Source organism: Pseudorca crassidens, chromosome 2, assembly GCF_039906515.1.
Source record: "Pseudorca crassidens isolate mPseCra1 chromosome 2, mPseCra1.hap1, whole genome shotgun sequence".
Taxonomy (NCBI): Eukaryota; Metazoa; Chordata; class Mammalia; order Artiodactyla; family Delphinidae; genus Pseudorca; species Pseudorca crassidens.
This window is the reverse complement of record NC_090297.1, coordinates 86086320-86105648: the sequence shown is the minus strand read 5'-3', so window position 1 is coordinate 86105648 and position 19329 is coordinate 86086320. Positions and strand designations below refer to the sequence as shown.

Here is a 19329-nt window from a genome sequence, read left to right as displayed (position 1 = left end):
AAAAGAAACGAAGTTGAGTTATCTGTAGTGAGGTGGATGGACCTAGAGTCTGTGATACAGAGTGAAGTAAGTCAGAAAGAGAAAAACTAACAACATATGCTAATGCATATACATGGAATTTTAAAAAGCGGTACTGATGAACCTACTGGCAGGGCAGGAATAAAGACACAGACCTAGAGAAAGGACTTGAGGGCACCAGGGGGAAGTAGAAGCTGTGATGAAGAGTAGCATTGACATATATACACTACCAAATGTAAAATGGATGGCTCATGGGAAGCTGCTGCATAGTACAGGGAGATCAGCTCGGTGCTTTGTGACCACCTAAAGGGGTTGGATAGGGAGGATGGGAGGAAGGCTCAAAAGGGAGGGCATATGGGGATATATGTATACATATAGCTGATTTACTTTGTTGTACAGCAACTAACACAACATCGTATTTATACTCCAATAAAGATGTAAAAAAAAAAAAAAGGTTGTTACAAAGGTATATATAGGAGAGTAGCATGCCTGATAAATGCAAACCATAGGTGCCCACTGAATGTGTATTTCCTTACTTTCTTCTAGGACACTGTATTTTTTGTATTGCCAAATATTTTGCACCTTATCTTTGTCGTCGCTGACCCTGGCATAAAGTGTAAGGACAAGAATGCCATTAGGCCTCCACGAGAGTTAAGTGTCAATTTTAACCCAAGGGGGAGGCCCTGATTAGATTAATTTGCAGATACGAATATAGGCCATTCTGTCGAGATGGTCAATTATTTCAAAAGAATGTCTTCCTTTGCAGAAGGACAGAGCCCTACCAGAAAAATTTCCCTTTCATGTTGTTCTTAGCCAGGAGCAGATGTCTGGCAATATGAAAACAGAGTGGTTATTTTCACAAATGAGATCTTTCTTTCTGCAGGCAGCATTGCAAAGCTGACTCTGGCTCATCTGAGGCTTAAAGATTACTATCTGTGCAGCGTTTTTAGCAATATTCCTATAGTTGCATTATAGTTGCATTAAAAGGCACCATGACCTCTTTAAGTGCACGGAGGATCTTCTTCAACATGCAGTTGTAAGAGCTCAGAATTCATTGCTCTTTAAACAACCAGTGGATTCTCAACTCTACTCCTCTGGGAAATCCAATTAGCTTCTAATCATTTGCATACTGGTGATTCCTCCTCCCCCCACCCTCTTTTCAAACCCCATAGCATTATTTTACTAATGTGAAACATATATTTAGTTTGTGGGGCCATTTTTCCTCCTGATGTTTTACATTAGTATTTATTTGGAAAAGTTTAGCTATACCCACTGCTCTTTATGGTAGTGAAGAGTTATTTTACCTGGCATTGAATACATAGTAACTTCAGGTACTTTATTAGTATATGTTATTCCATATTGCCTTTTTCATTGTTTTTCAGTCCAGATTACCTAGCGTCTGGGCAGAGTGAAGCAGTTCAAAGGCACCAGCCCTAACTCACAACCTACGGTGTAGCTCAAGCAAGTTCATTAGCCTCCTCTTCATATACTGACTGTGACTGCTGGGACACAAGGCAAATTTCTTTCCTTTTTTTTTTTTTTTTTTCCTCTCTTTCCCTCATTGAGCCCAGTCTCTGTCACAGTTTGGGTTATTTAGAGAAGCAAAATAGCTGTGAAAGAAACCAAGGAGCTCATGTTACATAGTCTTGATAAAAGGATACAGATAATTTACACCAAAAAAGCTAAATAAACATGATGTCAAATCTAATTTTTACACTCTACTCATATTGTATTTCAGTTCAGAGTCCCTCAATTTTACAAATCTGGACTAACAAGTACCTTTGCCATTACAATTCCTGACCCAATCCCAACTCCCCAATTTCCCACTGCCTTTGTTTTCTACTTCCATTTGTGAGTTGTAAAAATGTTTAGATTTTTAAATACTCTATGGGTTTTACCTTTAGAACTTTGAAAAGCAAAACAGTCTAAGGAGCTGACCCTGAAGGTAGAGCTGGTAAGTCTAAAAAGATGCCACCCCTACCTAAAAATACCTTCCCTAAATTGCACAAAATGTTCACTTCATTTTTTTATGCTGCCTGAAAGCCCAACATTCATCCATTCATTCAACAAATAATATTGAAAGTTTAACATATTCCAGGCCCTATGCAAGATACTCATTCCTTCACAGATTAAATTAATTTGGATTAATAAACCTCTTTTTTTAAATGCAAATATTGGATTTCCAGCACGGATAAACTATTTAAACTATTTCCAGCCATCTAAACATTAGTGTGAATTAATTCAATCATAACACTTTCTGCTATCTCCAGCTTAGATCAGTGAGTGGTGCTGATGTGAACTGTGTTACTGAAAAGGGGAGGTGAATTAGGAATGTAGAAAACTCTGAAAAGAAGGCTGGGCTTGGGATTTAGAAAACTATTAGTATACTGGGTAAATAGGTGCCTGAGCACAAGGAGACAGGACAAAGGTATCCAAAAAAAAAAGGAGGTAAAAGTATACCAAAGCCAGGGTTTCCCTGGTGGCGCAGTGGTTGAGAGTCCGCCTGCCGATGCAGGGGACACGGGTTTGTGCCCCGGTCCGGAAAGATCCCACATGCCGCGGAGCGGCTAGGCCCTTGAGCCATGGACGCTGAGCCTGTGCATCCGGAGCCTGTTGCTCCGCAACGGGAGAGGCCACAACAGTGAGAGGCCTGCTTACCGCAAAAAAAAAAAAGTATACCAAAGCCAAACTGGCTAAACACTTTGTCCAACTCAGTCTAAGAGAGGAAAAAAACCCTCTTCTTCTTCTCCCAAAACCATATGTCACTCTGTTCTTAGCATTCAGATTACAGGCTAGTACTTTTAGGGACATAACTGAATTCCTTAGAGATAGCCTAGATACCTGATCATTGTTTAATTCGTTCATCAGACACTCATCTTGAACTACTTACCATGTTCTTTCTATGAGAAAATGCCTTCCCAATCCAAATAACACATATGTTGTATTCTGGAATCCACTTGATTTACTAGCTACAGAATTTTTGAAGAACAATTAAAAAGCTTCTCTTGTTCACCTCTTCACTCACTAGGCCTGTGAGGGTATCAAGATAAGATCTACATCAAGGGCATAAAGAACAATTAATTTATTTGTTACTTAGGGGCCTCTCTACAGATCACTAACCCTAAATTCATATGTACAAGTCAATAACGCCTATCAGTGAAGACTAATACATTCAAATGTCTACTTATTACTGTTTTGTGAACATTTATTTGAGTAACAGGACTTTAATTCGGAAGTTTCATCTTAGACACCAAGATACCCTAAGGGATGTATTCCAAAGAAACTGCCAGGCTATATGCAGAATTTAAAAAGGAATGTTTGAAAAGTAGTTACAAGACTCTTGAAAACCCTTTACTCCCACCAAGGAAGTAAAATGGTAATGTTGTGTTTTGGTTTTTCTTTTTCATCTTTTAATTCCTATAGGGTTCAACAATTCTTTATCAGTTAACATTCTCATTGACAAAGACCAATTTATATTAACTATAGTTATATATAACATATCAAGGGAGTACATGGGAAAATCAGAACACAAGACTTCATCAGCTAAATAGAGTTCAACTCAGTTTGCTGTTATGGAGACAAGATAGATACATTGAAGCATAAACAAAATATTACGCTCAGAATAACAGCATTCCAGAAGAAAACGGAAAGCTGAAGATACAATAAAGGTCTCTAATTTACAATATGTATAATTATATAATTTATTAAAATCAACACAATTCATGTATAAAATATTAACATGGCAGCCATTAAGGTTGTTAAGCACTTCAAATACTGAAATGTTAAAACAGTAAAACTACACTAAGCACCTTTTGCATCAAGGAATCTAATCTAGCTCACTAGTTCAGGCTGAACATTCACTCTCCAAAGTATTTCTTCAGGCATGCAAAACACAGGGCTAACAGGTTTAATCTGTTCTTCTCCCAAAGGTGACAATCCAGCAATTCCAAATAGAGTATGAAAAGGATCTACCATATCTCCTGGCCTGTCCGCAAATCCTCCCGTTTCTTCATCTTGACATGCTAAAATGAAACTGCACAGTTTCTCTCTGTCAATCCAATGAAGCCTTCCAATTATCTTTAGGGAAGCCAACACCCACCAAGAATAGCATAGATCTGGTAACTTCTCTGGCCTTCCATTGAGTCCACCTGATGGAAGCTGTCGTTCACAAAGCCACCAACCAAGTAAATCAGAATTTACTCGATGCAACTGACTAGTAATAGCCAGGAATCCTGTGCAACAATAGATCTGCCCAGCATGGGATTCAGAACCTGGCCTGCAACCAAATCCACCATCAAAGTTCATACATGATAAAACAAGTTCGATTGCCTTTTCCACATTAATAGCATCCAGCTTCCCCAATAGAGCCAAAGTTGCCACCGCACAAAAAGACAATCTTGCGTCGATTTCTCCCTATTATATAAAAGTAGATTTTCACATCCCATGAAGCAGCTGGTCTCTCCTGCCTGCACTGTATTCAGCCCTATCTTTTAGACTGGCCCCCTCTGTTCCAGTACTCCTGTATGCTGATATAACTAGCACAGTGCATGCTGGAACTTCCAGCAGACCATTAACTTCAGTTAGACCAGCTGCTTAGTGGGACCCCAAACATCTCCAGCGAAAGAACCATCTTCTTTCTGTAGACTCTGAACATATTCCACAACTTTATTTACATCAATAACATTAATACTATCATAGAGAGTAAGAATCTGGACAGCACTAAGAGTGTACAAAAGATGAGGATCATGTCCAATACTAGCACTTATTCCACCACACTCGTGTTGACAAGACTTAATGTCAGAATTTCTTCTCTATTCATGCGATGTAGTTGTCCCATGAGATCCATTACAGTCAGACCCCAATAGATGCCACTCATTCTCAAATATGCAGACATACAGTATTTGTAATCATCTTTCTTTGAGCCATAGGATGCTATATAATCTGCATGCTTCTCCACTAATAGGGTGTCGGGTGCATCTGACTTGTTAATAACATCCTTCTGCGGTGTGCCCATGTCTGAGACTGAAAAGAGCTGGTAATGTTTTTGAAGACTGAAATAAGATTTATGAGGAGGGTCATTCTTTGGAGATAGGCATCAGTGTGCTGAGGGGGACTGGGGGTAGAAGATGCATTCCCTTTAGATTAAGCTTGAAGAGAAGGGCTAAAATGTGTGCTCTGGTATGTATCAGCAGGAGTTTAGGAGGCACAGTGGATAGTTATCCAATATATCCCTTAGGAATCTCAAGGAAAGAGGCTCTGCTATCAATCTGAGGGGGGCAAGTAGTGAAAGAGATCAATATGGGCTACACCAGTGTGGCTCCATTCTACTGTTTATGAGGGCAAGGACTCGTAACTGTGGTCCAGGTGAGCAAGAGCCAGCCTGGAGCCTGTGAAAATATGGCTGAAAAGGACTGTCTAGAGGGGCAAGGTAACCCCAACTGGGGTAGACTCATGAGGGGCTGATGAGTGCAGAAGAGAATGCATCATCTAGTCCCAAATTATCCACACTTTAGGAGGCATGGTGAGAGGCTCCCAGTGGGCTTCTCTGAAGAACCTAACAAAGAGCCCATGAGAGGAAGAACCAGATTGAAACCCCCAATGCCACCTTATGGCAGTGTCAGCCAAATAAGACCTTCTTGGCCTCTTTCTGACCTTTCCTTCCAGAACTTCAACTCTAGCAGCATCAAATATTACCATTAGTGAGGGAGAAGGAGGTAAGAAAGAAATCGAAGTGCTGGTCTGCAACAAGCCCTCGTGAGGACAAGGCGTCCCTCTAACCGTGAATAAAGTTTGAAGCTCTGATTATTACAGGGGGCCCTAGGGATTTCTAATTATTCAAGGAGACTGTGTTTGTGACTTAAAGTGGCTGCAGGGCTTTTTATTACCTAGGAGTGAATAGAAAATCTTTGGACTGCAAGACTTTTTATCCAGGGTCAGAGGACGAACTTCTCCCCACTGAATAAATTTTATTAGAATAGTGGGAGACAAAATAAAGTTGCTTTTGATTACATTCCATGAGTCTTGCTCACTGAACATATCAGTTATACTTACTTTTAAGACAGGGAGTTGCTTAAGGGAATACATGATGATTCTTCTCAATAAACAGACTCTAATTCAGAAATTTTCTAATGGTTCTTTCCTGCTAGACATTAACAGAGAAAAAAATCTGTTTGGTCATTAGCTTTAATTTAGATATAGCCTTAGAGTTACAAGGAACATCTTGAGGACAAGAAAATGGCTCTAGACTTTATTAAAACCACACTCCAATGAAACACTCTTGAAGCAGTGCCCTTTAGGAATGAATCCTGGACATATATAAACTGCAATTCTTTCAAAATTTGTCCAACTCCAGTTGCCCTTTTTTCCTCAGCTAATCTGCATGATCTGACTCTTTCCCCCACCCACCAGTAGCCGCACATCCCCATGAGACAGGTTTAAAGCTAGCAGTCCTAGGAGCCTACTTTTTATTCTCTGATATTCACCTCCACCCGCTGTACCCTCAAAAGACTTATTAAACATATTTTTTAAACAACAAATATAGAGCAGGCTCTGGACAGTGATACTAGGATGACTGGAACCTGCCTTCCCAGAACTACCAATCTGGAAATGGAGCTATTCAACAAGTAAATCACTAACAAAGACCAAAGAAATACAAGATGGGAGCAGAAAAGCAGAGGTGATTAACTCCACTTGGAGAGGTGAGGGAAGCCATCCCAGAAGAGTAAATGCCACATTGGAAGGCGGGAGAAAGTGAATGAAGGAAGTTATAACTACTTTCCATACATGGACAACACCCAAAGCTTTCTCTTGCTCTTCTTGAACTAAAAAATGTGCATATAATATCAAAGTATCTGGGTATTTTAGTGAAACTGCACAATAGCATCCATCTCAAGGCTAATTCAGAAAATATTCTTCCAGTTTTTGACGAAAATGTAAAGGAAGAAAATTTGGTTATTGTGCACCATATCTTTAGAAAGATAAATTCATAAAAGGTAAACACTGTTACTCTTTATAGTTCTCATGATTTTGAAACAAAGTACAGAATCAGAAACATAAAAATGCTGAAAACTTTCTGCATGTGATGACATCTGTTTTAAAATATTGAGGGAGTTATATCATGTACTTTTCTTTTTTACTGTGTCTCCCTTAGTCTTGTGTATTTCGCCATTCCTCCTGCACAATGGCACTGTGATTTGTACTTTACTAGCTATTTTGTGTATGTCAATTCTTATCAATAAAGTCAAGATTATATTCTATCCTGGGTTTACAAATGTATTATTTATTCCCACACCGTTTCCTCTAGAGGGCCAAAGAACATGGTTTCAAAGATGAAAGATAATATTTATAATTCTTTCATGAAACCCTTAAGAGATCACCAAAGAAAAACTTACAGACGTTTGAGTTTTATTTTCAAGTTTTCTAAAACTGTGAGTGACTTTAAGAATAAGAGTTAAATTAAGAAAAAAGTAAACTGGGCTTCCCTGGTGGTGCAGTGGTTGAGAGTCCGCCTGTCGATGCAGGGGACATGGGTTCGTGCCCCCGTCTGGGAAGATCTCACATGCTGCGGAGCGGCTAGGCCTGTGAGCCATGGCCGCTGAGCCTGCGTGTCCGGAGCCTATGCTCTGCAATGGGAGAGGCCACAACAGTGAGAGGCCCACGTACCGCAAAAAAAAAAAAAAAAGGTAAACTGCTTTTACTACATATTTAGTATCATAAAATATTGATTTCTTTAAGCCCTAATATATAAGACACTTAAAGGATATTTTATTTTGTGGTTCTTGACATTCTCTTCAATGACAGTTTACTATTATTTATAATGATATTGACCACATAACATGTGAACGAATAAAAATAAAATAATTTATCCTATTATTTTATTTATAGCCCACAGCTCTTTTATTATAGCTCATTCTCTCAGTATAGAACTTTGTTTCTACTCACAGACAGCGTTTTGCTATTTTAACACCTCTTGTAATCATAATGATTTCCTAAACCTCTTTTCTTCAAAAGATTACAGGCATCATGAGGCCAGAATTCATATCCATCCCATTCATCCCTTTATTTCCATACCTACTTAAGTGCCTAATGCAAGATAGGTGCTCAATAACTATTTGTTGAATGAACAAATAGAAGAAAATTTTATTATTGCTTGTAGTAACACGCTGTTTCTTTGAAGCCTTTTCAGAATATCCATAGAAGTCATTACAACATGGAAAAACAATAAACAAAACAAAAACTCTCTAGATTCGTAAAGAGCTGACATTTGAATCTAGAATGTGCTACTATCCACTGTACAAGCATGGGCAAGTTAACCTGAACATCAATTTCCTACTCTGTAAAATGGGAATAGCAATATGAAGTTCACAGGATGGTTCTGAGGATTAAATTAGATATCCACATAAACTGGGTATTTTAGATCTCTAAAAATTCTAATCTAATCTATTTGTTCTTCTGCAGTGGCAAACAGGGAAACAGTTTAAAAGGGCAGAGATGTAAGGAAATGAAGGAAGGTGATAAACATTTCTGTTGAGAGGATAGCTTGATATTAGTCTGAAGCATGAAAATGAAAATTCAGAAGGAATGCCATCACTGGTAGGTCTTTTACCCACGCCAACAATTCTCTCTCTCTCTCTCTCAGCATCATCAATATTTTCCTTTCTGATCTATTACTTTCATCACTAGATGAACCTAATAACATTCTTTCCTCATAACCCCTTCTAGCTAACATTCCGTATCCCACTTCCCCTTTTCAACACAGCTTCTAGAAGGTATTTTCTTTATTGACGTGTCACCTTTACCAAATATGATGGTCAATTTATTTCAGAGCTTACCTCAGCAACCCATTAGCAGCATTTGAAAAAGCTGATCTCCCTCTCCTTCTCCTCCCTTTTAAAAATATGTGATTCAAACATCAAAATCATTTGTTAAAAAAAAAATTTATTTATTTGGCTGCACTAAGTCTTCATTGCGGCATGCGGGATCTTTAGTTGCGATGTGTGGGATCTTTAGTTGCCGTATGCAGGAATCTTTTAGTTGAGCCATGAGGGCTCTTAGTTGTGGCATGCAGGATCTAGTTCCCTGACCAGGGATCAAACCCGGGCCCCCTGCATTGGGAGTGAAGAGTCTTAACTGCTGGACCACCAGAGAAGTCTCTATCAAAATGATTTTTATTTAGTATATATTTACAACGCTCACTCCCATCCTCATTCCTATCCATATGCTTCCATATACGCCCACCATATAGTAAACACTTTTACTATTTTCTTGTATACATTTCCAATGTTTATGCACATACAACGACTCTGGGTTTTATTACTTCCTCCCTTTACTATAGATAAGATAGTATGCGATATATACCTTTACTTAATATTGATAATATAACATGGAATCTTTTCATACTAGTTACATAGAGAACTTCCTCATTCTTTTCTAGAACTGCATAATATTCCATCATGGAGATGTACTGTAAGTACAGCCAGCCTATTATAGATGAATCTTTTGCTATAACATAAAATGTTTCCTTGAATATTCAGTATTCATACTTTATTATTCATACATAATTCCACATTATTCTGTTATATATATAGTTTAAGTTCCTGAAAATGGGAGTACTGGGTTGAAAGATACATTCATTTGTAATTTTTATAGATATTACTAAGTCACCATCCAATACAATTGATAAGAAATAATAGTTTTATTTTGCATTGCTCTTACTATGTCATTCCATCCTTACTGAAAAACATTCTTCACTAGGCTTTCGGAAGACAGTTCTCTCTTGGTTTTCCTCCTCGGTCATTGACTAATGATTCTCTCTCTCCTTTGCTGATTTCTATGGCCCGACCTCTAAATGTTGGCATTGCCTAGTGGCTCAGCCTTCCAAATCATTTTCCTCCCTAACCTTACTAATCTCTAGCTGAGCATTCAGGTTTATAGATTAGAAAATCATCTAAATATTGACCACTTTCAAGTTTAATAATCTAGCTAGGACCTTCCTCTTGAATTCTAGACTCATGCATCCAACAGTCTACTGAATACCTCAGAACAGTATAATACATATTTCAACTATAATATGTCCAAAATCAATTTCTGATTTTCCTTCCACACCTAAACTTTCCACATATCATGAAATGACAATGCCATTCTTTCAACTGCTTAGAAGAAAAACTATTGAGATCACCTTCAACTTCTTTCTGTCTCAAATATCCTACACACTATCTGTCATCAAATCCTTTTGGACATATTTTTTAAATAAATCCAGAATGCAACTATTTCTCTTCACTTCTTTGTATTACCTTACCTTAAGCTACTACCATTTCCAGCCTGGTTTTTATAGTAGCCTCTTGAACAGTCTTTCTCCTTCTACCACTGCCAACCTAGAATATATTCTCAGCATAGCAGCCAAAATGAGTCTATTAAACCTTAAATCCAGTTGTGTCTCCTCTCTGCTCAAATTCTTGCAATAATTCCCATCATACTCAGAGAAGCCAAATCCTTCCCATGGCCTACAAGGCTCTAAATCATGGGCAACACCCTCCACCATCCTCGTTCATCTCTGACTGTATCTCCCACTCCTTCTCACTTTGCTTCTGCCTCATTGGCCTTTTTTTTTCCTGCTCCACAAATGCAAGTTCAGGAGCTTTTAACTTGCTGTTTTCTCTGTCTTTAATATTCTCCTTCACTCCCAACTCCAGCCACACAGACGGTCAGGTCACTTGCTCCATTACTTTCTGCAGTTCTCTACCTAAATATTATCTTATCTGAGACTCTGAGATACCACTCTATAGAAATAGTTACTCTGGGGGGGGGGGGGAGGGGCGGAGTCAAGATGGCAGTGTGGGAAGACTTGGAGTTCGTGTCTCCCCACAACTGGGGCGCCTGAAGGACACTGATGTGGGATCTTGACACCCTAGATGATGGGAGGAACCCACAAGCGAACTGGTAGGACGTGGGGGGACTGTGGGAGGAGGCCGGACAGGACCGGTGCCCCTGAGGGGTGGCTGGGGGGGAGGGGTTCCCACACCTGGAGGGACCACGGGGGGCTGGGATCCAGGTGGAGCACAACATATTCCCTGCCCAATCGGCCAGAGAAGGCTGCCCAGCTCTTGGGCCAGGTCCTACGCCCTCAGAGGTCCCCTCTGGGCCATGTGGGTCCTGGGGGCATAGGATGAAGGCTGGGGGAAGAACAGGAGAGGCAGGCAGGAGGGGTCCTCCAGGACCAGAGGAGTGGGAGAGGCACAGAGGGTGTCTGCCCCACCCACTCAAGCCCAGAAAGCCTGCTGGGTCCCCAGGTGGGGTCCCCCACCCTCTGAGACCAGAGGTGGGGGGCACGTGTGGGCCCACTCTGTTCCGTTGAGCCTAAGCCCCACCCCCACACCCCCAGGGCCTTTTCCAGCCCTGTGGGTCCTAAGCATAGGCCCCACCGACTGCCCAAACCTAGCCCCTGCTAGGCCCCGCCCTCCACAGCCAAGGACTTTTCCACATTTTTTTTTCTCCTCTTTTTTACTATTGTGGATCTGTTTTACCTTCTGGTTGTTGTTTCATCTATATTTTTATTTTTTTATTTTTCTAACATATCTGTTAATTTCCTACTCTAATTTTATTTTTTACTTTGCTATTGTTATCCCTTTTTTTTTTTTTTTTGCCACTCCACACACCGGTTGGCGTCTTGGTTCACAAGCCAGGGGTAAGGCTGAAGCTCCTGTGGTGGGAGCTCTGAGTCCGAACCATTGGACTAACAGAGAACCTCAGACCCCAGGGAATACTCACCGGAGTGAGGTCTCCCAGAGGTCCTCATCTCAGCACCAAGACCCAGCTCATCTCAGGTCTCCCAGGTCCTCATCTCAGCACCAAGACCCAACAGCCTACAAACTCCAGTGATGAAAGTCTCAGGCCAAACAACCAGAAAGACAGGAACACAATCCCACTCATCAAAAAAAAAGAAAGCAAAAAGATATATCACAGATGAAGGAGCAACATAAAACCAATGAGACCAAATAAATGAAGAAGAAATATGCAATCTACCTGAAAAAGAATTCAGAGTAATGATAGTAAAGATGATCCAGAATCTCTAAAATAGAATGGAGGCACGGATTGAGAAAATACAAGAAATGTTTAACAAAGATCTAGAAGAACTGAAGAACAAACAAACAGAGATGAACAACACAATAACTGAAATGAAAAATACACTAGAAAGAATCAGTAACAGAATAACTGAGGCAGAAGAACGAATAAGTGAGCTGGAAGACAGAATGGTGGAAATACCTGCCGAGGAGCAAAATAAAGAAAAAGGAATGAAAAGAATTGAGAACAGTCTCTGAGACCTCTGGGACAATACTAAATGCACCAATATTTGAATTGTAGGGGTCCCAGAAGAAGAAGAGAAAAAGAAAGGGTCTGAGAAAATATTTAAGAGATTATAGTCGAAAACTTCCCTAACATGGGAGAGGAAATAGTCACCCAAGTCCGGGAAGCACAAAGAGTCCCATACAGGAAAAACCCTAGGAGAAGCACACTAAGACCCATATTAATCAAACTAACAACAATTAAATTCAAAGAAAAAATGTTAAAAGCAGCAAAGGAAAAACAACAAATAACATACAAAGGAAACCCCATAAGGTTATCAGCTGACTTTTTAGCAGAAACTCTGCAGGCCAGAAGGGACTGGCAGGATATACTTAAAGTGATGAAAGAAAAAAACTACAGTGAAGATTACTCTACCCAGCAAGAATCTCATTCAGATTCGATGGAGAAATCAAAAGCTTTATAGACAAACAAAAGCTATGAGAATTCAGCACCATCCAACCAGCTTTACAACAAATGCTAAAGAAACTTCTCAGGGTGGGAAACACAAGAGAGGAAAAAGACCCACAAAAACAAACCCAAAACAATTAAGAAAATGGTAATAGGACCATATATAATCGATAATTACCTTAAATGTGGATGGATTAAACGCTCCAATCAAAAGACACAGACTGGCTGAATGGATACAAAAGCAAGACCCATATATATGCTGTCTACAAGAGACCCATTTCAGACCTAGGGACAAATACAGATTGAAAGTGAAGGGATGGAAAAAGATATTCCATGCGAGTGGAAATCAAAAGAAAGCTGGAGTAGCAATACTCATATCAGATAAAATAGATTTTAAAAGAAAGCCTGGGGGCTTCCCTGGTGGCACAGTGGTTGAGAATCTGCCTTCTAATCCAGGGGACACGGGTTCAAGCCCTGGTCTGGGAGGATCCCACATGCTGCGGAACAACTAGGCCCATGAACCACAACGACTGAGCCTGCGTGTCTGGAGCCTGTGCTCCACAACAAGGCCATGATAGTGAGAGGCCCATGCACCACGATGAAGAGTGGCCCCCACTTGCCACAACTAGAGAAAGCCCTCGCACAGAAACGAGGACCCAACACAGCAAAAATAAATAAATAAATAAACTCCTACCCCTAACAACTTCTTAAAAAAAAAAAAAGGCTGTTACAAGAGATAAGGAAGGACACTACATAATGATCAAGGGATCAATCCAAGAAGAAGACATAACAATTGTAAATATATATATGCACCCAACATAGGTGCACCTCAATATATAAGGAAAATGCTAACAGCCATAAAAGGGGAAATCGACAGTAACACAATAACAGTGGGGGACTTTAACACCCCAATTACGCCAATGGACAGATCATTCAAACAGAAAATAAATAAAGAAACACAAGCTTTAAATGACACAATAGACCGGATAGATTTAATTGATATTTATAGAACATTCCACCTGAAAGTGGCAGAATACACTTTCTTCTCAGGTGCACATGGAACATTCTCCAGGATAGATCACATCTTGGGTCACAAATCAAGCCTTGGAAAAGTTAAGAAAATTAAAGTCATATCAAGCATCTTTTCTGACCACAACGCTATGAGACTGGAAATCAGTTACAGGAAAAAACCTGTAAAAAACACAAATACATGGAGGCTAAACAGTGTGCTACTATATATCCAAGCGATCACTGAAGAAATCAAAGGAGAAATTTAAAAATACATAGAAACAAATGACAAACAAAAACACAACGACCCAAAACCTATGGGATGCAGCAAAAGCAGTTCTTAGAGGGAAGTTTATAGCAATTCAATCTCACCTCAAGAAACAAGAAAAATGTCAAATAAACAATCTAACCCTACACCTAAAGAAACAAGAGAAAGAAGAACAAAGAAAACCCAAAGTTAGTAGAAGGAAAGAAATCATAAAGATCAGATATAAAAGAAATAGAAACGAAGAAAACAACAAAAAAGATCAATAAAACTAAAAACTGGTTCACTGAGAAGATAAACAAAATTGATAAACCCTTAGACAGATTCATCAAGAGAAAAAGGGAGAGGACACAAATCAATAAAACTGGAAATGAAAAAGGAGAAATCACACCTGACACTGCAGAAATACAAAGGATTATGAGACTACTTACAAACACCTATTGCCAATAAAATGGACAACCAAGAAGAAATGGACAAATACCTGGAAAGGTACAATTTTCTAAGACTGAACCAGGAAGAATTAGAAAATAAAAACAGAACAATCATAAGCCCTGAAATTGAAACTGTAATTAAAAATCTTCCAACAAACAGAAGTCCAGGACCAGATGGCTTCACAGGTGAATTCTATCAAACATTTAGAGAAGAACTAACACTGATCCTTCTCAAACTCTTCCAAAAAAATTGCAGAGGGAGAAACACTCCCAAACTCATTCTACCAAGCCACCATCACCCTGATACCAAAAGCAGAAGAATATATCACAAAAAAAGAAAATTATAAACCAGTATCACTGATGAACATGGATGCAAAAATCCTCAACAAAATACTAGCAAACAGAAACCAATAACACATTAAAAGGATCATACACCATGATCAAGTGGGATTTACCCCAGGGATGCAAGGATTCTTCAATATAGGTAAACAAATCAATGTAACATTCCATATTAAAAAACTAAGGAATAAAAACCATATGATCATCTCAGTAGATGCAGAAAAAGCTTTTGACAGAATTCAAGTCACATTTATAATAAAAACTCTCCATAAAATGAGCTTAGAGGGAACATACCTCAACATAATAAAGGCCATATATGACAAACCCACAGCAAACATCATATTCAATGGTGAAAAACTGAAATCATTTCCACTAAGATCAGGAAGAAGACAAGGATGTCCACTTTCACCACTCTTATTCAACATAGTTTTGGAAATCCTAGCCACAGCAATCAGAGAAGAAAAAGAAATAAAAGGAATACCAATTGGAAAAGAAAAAGTAAAGCTGTCACTGTTTGCCGATGACATGATACTATACATAGAGAATCCTAAAGATGCCACCAGAAAACTACTAGAGCTAATCAATGAATTTGGCAAGGTTTCAGGATACAAAATTAATGCACAGAAATCTCTGGTATTCCTATACACTAACAACAAAAAATCAGAAAGAGAAATTAAGGAAACAATCCCATTTACCATCACAACAAAAAGAATAAAATACCTAGCAATACACCTACCTAAGAAGGCAAAAGACTTATACTCAGAAAACTATAAAACACTGTGAAAGAAATGAAAGACGACATAAACAGATGGAGAAATATACCATGTTCTTGGGTTGGAAGAATCAATATTGTAAAAATGACTATACTACCCAAAGCAATCTACAGGTTAAATGCAATCCCTATCAGATTACCAACAACATTTTTCAGAGAATTTGAACAAAAAATTTTTCACTTTGTATGGAATCACAAAAGACCCCAAACAGCCAAAGCAATCTTGAGAAAGAAAAATGGAGCTGGAGGAATCAGGCTCTCCAACTTCAAACTGTACTACAAAGCTACAGTAATCAAGATAGTATGGTACTGGCACAAAAACAGAAATATAGATCAATGGTACAGGATAGAAAGCCCAGAGATAAACCCATGCACCTACGATTACCTAATTTACAACAAAGGAGGCAAGAATATTCAATGGAGAAAAGACAGCCTCTTCAATAAGTGGTGCTGGGAAAACTAGACACTACATGTAAAAGAATGAAATTAGAACACTACCTAACACAATACACAAAAAGAAACTCCAAATGAATTAAAGACCTAAATGTAAAACCAGACACTATAAAACTCTTAGAGGAAAACACAGGAAAAACACTCTTTGACATAAACCACAGAGAGATCTTTTTTGACCCACCTCCTAGAGTAATGAAAATAAAAACCAAAGTAAGCAAATGGGACCTAATGGAACTTAAAAGCTTTTGCACAGCAAAGGAAACCATAAACAAGACAAAAAGATAACCCTCAGAATGGGAGAAAATATTTGCAAATGAAACAATGGACAAAGGATTAATCTCCAAAATATACGAACAGCTCATGGAACTCAATATCAAAAAAACAAACAATCCAATTTAAAAATGGGCAGAAGACCTAAATGGACATTTCACCAAAGAAGACGTACAGATGGCCAAGAGGCACGTGAAAAGATGCTCAGCATTACTAATTATTAGAGAAATGCAAATCAAAACTACAATGAAGTATCACCTCACACCAGTCAGAATGGCCATTATCAAAAAAATCTAGAAACAATAAATGCTGGAAAGGGTGTGATGAAAAGGGAACCCTCTTGCACTGTTGGTGGGAATGTAAATTGATACAACCACTATGGAAGACAGTATGGAGGTTCCTTAAAAAAGTAAAAATAGAACTACCATATGACCCAGCAATCCCACTACTGGGCATATACCCTGAGAAAACCATAATTCAAAAAGAGACATGTACCATAATGTTCATTGCAGCAGTATTTACAATAGCCAGGACACAGAAGCAACCTAAATGTCCACTGACAGATGAATGGATAAAGAAGATGTGGCACATATATACAGTGGAATATTACTCGGCCATAAAAAGAAATGAAATTGAGTTATTTGTAGCGAGGTGGATGGACCTAGAATCTGTCAAACGGAGTGAAGTAAGTCAGAAAGAGAAAAACAAATACAGTATGCTAACACATATATATGTAATCTAAAAAACAAAAAATGGTTCTGATGAACCTAGGGGCAGGACAGGAATAAAGATCCAGACATAGAGAATGGACTTGAGGACATGGAGGGGGAAGGGTAAGCTGAGATGAAGTAAGAGAGTAGCACTGACATATATACACTACCAAATGTAAAACAGATAGCTAGTGGGAAGCAGCTGCATAGCACAGAGAGATCAGCTAGGTGCTTTGTGACCACCTAGAGATGTGAGATAGGGAGGGTGGGAGGGAAGCTCAAGAGGGAGGGGATATGGGGATGTATGTGTGCATGTGGCTGATTCACTTTGTTGTGTGACAGAGGCTAGCCCAGTATCGTGAAGCAGTTATACTCCAATAAAGATCTATTAAGAAAAAAAGAAATAGTTACTCCCATTCCCAGCACTCTCTCTCTCCTTTATACTACTTTATTTTTATCCTTAGTATATATTATTACCAAATATATATATATAATATTGTATGTTTTCCCTACGTAAGCAATATAATAGGCTAGCAGGGGATTTTGTTTTCTCCAGTGTAGATACATAGAATCTGGAACAGTCCCTGCCATAGAATATATGCCCGTTAAATATGAGTGGAATGAATACAATATTTTTAGAATTCAATTCCCAAAAAACCTTGTAAAGTAATGTATAGTGACACCGTTCTACAGATAAAGACACTAAAACTTAGTAAAGTTAAATAAATGGCAAAAATCACTGTTAGTAAATGGGAGTGTCTGAGTTTAGACCTAGGCCTTGTGACTCCAAAGCTAAAAAAAAAGAGAAAATGATGGTTACAAAGAAATGTATTTCAACAATATCTATGGTGGGCAGAATTGTTAACAATCTAATTGTCCTAATATTAAGGAGTGTTTAAATAAACAAATATTAACTTGATTATTATGGACTCATTAAAATGAGCATCATAAGAGTATGTGGCAGCATGGGCAATTCTGATATATTGTTAAAATTTATATTTAGATTAGGATTACAAATGATTATGAAATTAAAATAGTCGTATTTTTTGGCTAGAAGGATTATCAGAGAATTTCTCCTTTGTATTTGATTTCAATGATTATAAAGTGATACCTTGAGACATATATTAAGAAAATAGCAAAATCTTTAGGTCTGGTATAAATATATTGATATTAAGATAACATATTCTTCTGAATAATAATAATCTTATGAAAACCTTTAATTTTTGAAGCAAAGAATAAATGTTGAAATCATAATGTAAACATAACCTCACCATCTCATTGCACATATTGTTACAGAAAATGTCCAGCAGATATTGACTTAGAGTTACTTGATAAATTACTAATCTTAAATTGCAGGCCATGCACTATAAAAATCTTCAATGAATAATCACAATATTATATAATAATTTCCTTTCATGTCAAAAACAGATTTTTTGCCTTCATGGTTTCGTTTAAACTAGCTTTAATTTGGCATCATTTTCTTCATCTTTTAATTTAATCCTCTATAAAAGGTAATATTTCCGAGAACATAAAATAGAGCTTCAGTTGCTATTTAACTTAACACTCTGAAGTTATCTAAACTAGCAAAAAACATGTAGTTAATTAGAAATTAGTGATGATATCTGTTGTAAATCCACAATTTTATATGTATATCTCTGTTCATATTGTTGTTAAAATATAGCAGAGTGCAGATGGTGATAACAAAACTGATATTATCTGACATAAATATATATTTGTCAGACAAATGTGCTATCTCGCTCTGTACTCTATGAAATAGAGGCATAAACTACAGAGACTTTTACTCCAATCAGCAAATGTTTTTTAGAGTTATTAATCTCTGGTAGAGAATCAAAAAATTCAAATATTTAAACAAGTTTGAAATCAGTATGCTTATATGTTCCAAAATGAATCCAATAAAATTGAGTAGAGTGCTACTTTCCCAGAACTTAGTTTTTGAAACACACATACAGGCAACAAACACAAAAACCCTAGACAAAAACTGACTCTGGCCAAATATCACCAAACCTATCTTCTTTATTTTGTGTCTCAAATAATAATGGAAAAGAGTAGGGTGATAAAATGTAGAAAGGGCTTAAATAATAACAAAAGACTACCTGAGCATCATTGCTCCATGAAACACCCAGTGTAAATGAGGTCCAAAAAAACTAATGTTTTTCTACATCTCAAAAGCCATCCCCATTACCTGGGCTCACAATACTCTCCCTTCTCACCTCCTGAGAGAACAGTCATCCTCTCTTTCTCTTGCATCTTGGATCTTTCCTTCTCTATGGACTCCTTCTCTGTGTCTCCAAA

General features: G+C 38.2%; 1 protein-coding gene across 1 annotated transcript; it reads right to left on the bottom strand.

The window, feature by feature from the left end:
- Positions 1-3818: 3818 nt before the first annotated feature.
- Positions 3819-5044, bottom strand: LOC137210996 (geranylgeranyl transferase type-2 subunit beta-like). The gene is given in 3 exon segments (XM_067713101.1): positions 3819-4431; positions 4605-4816; positions 4819-5044. Coding segments are annotated over 3 exon segments (1008 nt in total). The 5' UTR covers positions 5033-5044; the 3' UTR covers positions 3819-3849.
- Between the last annotated feature and the right edge of the window lie 14285 nt (positions 5045-19329).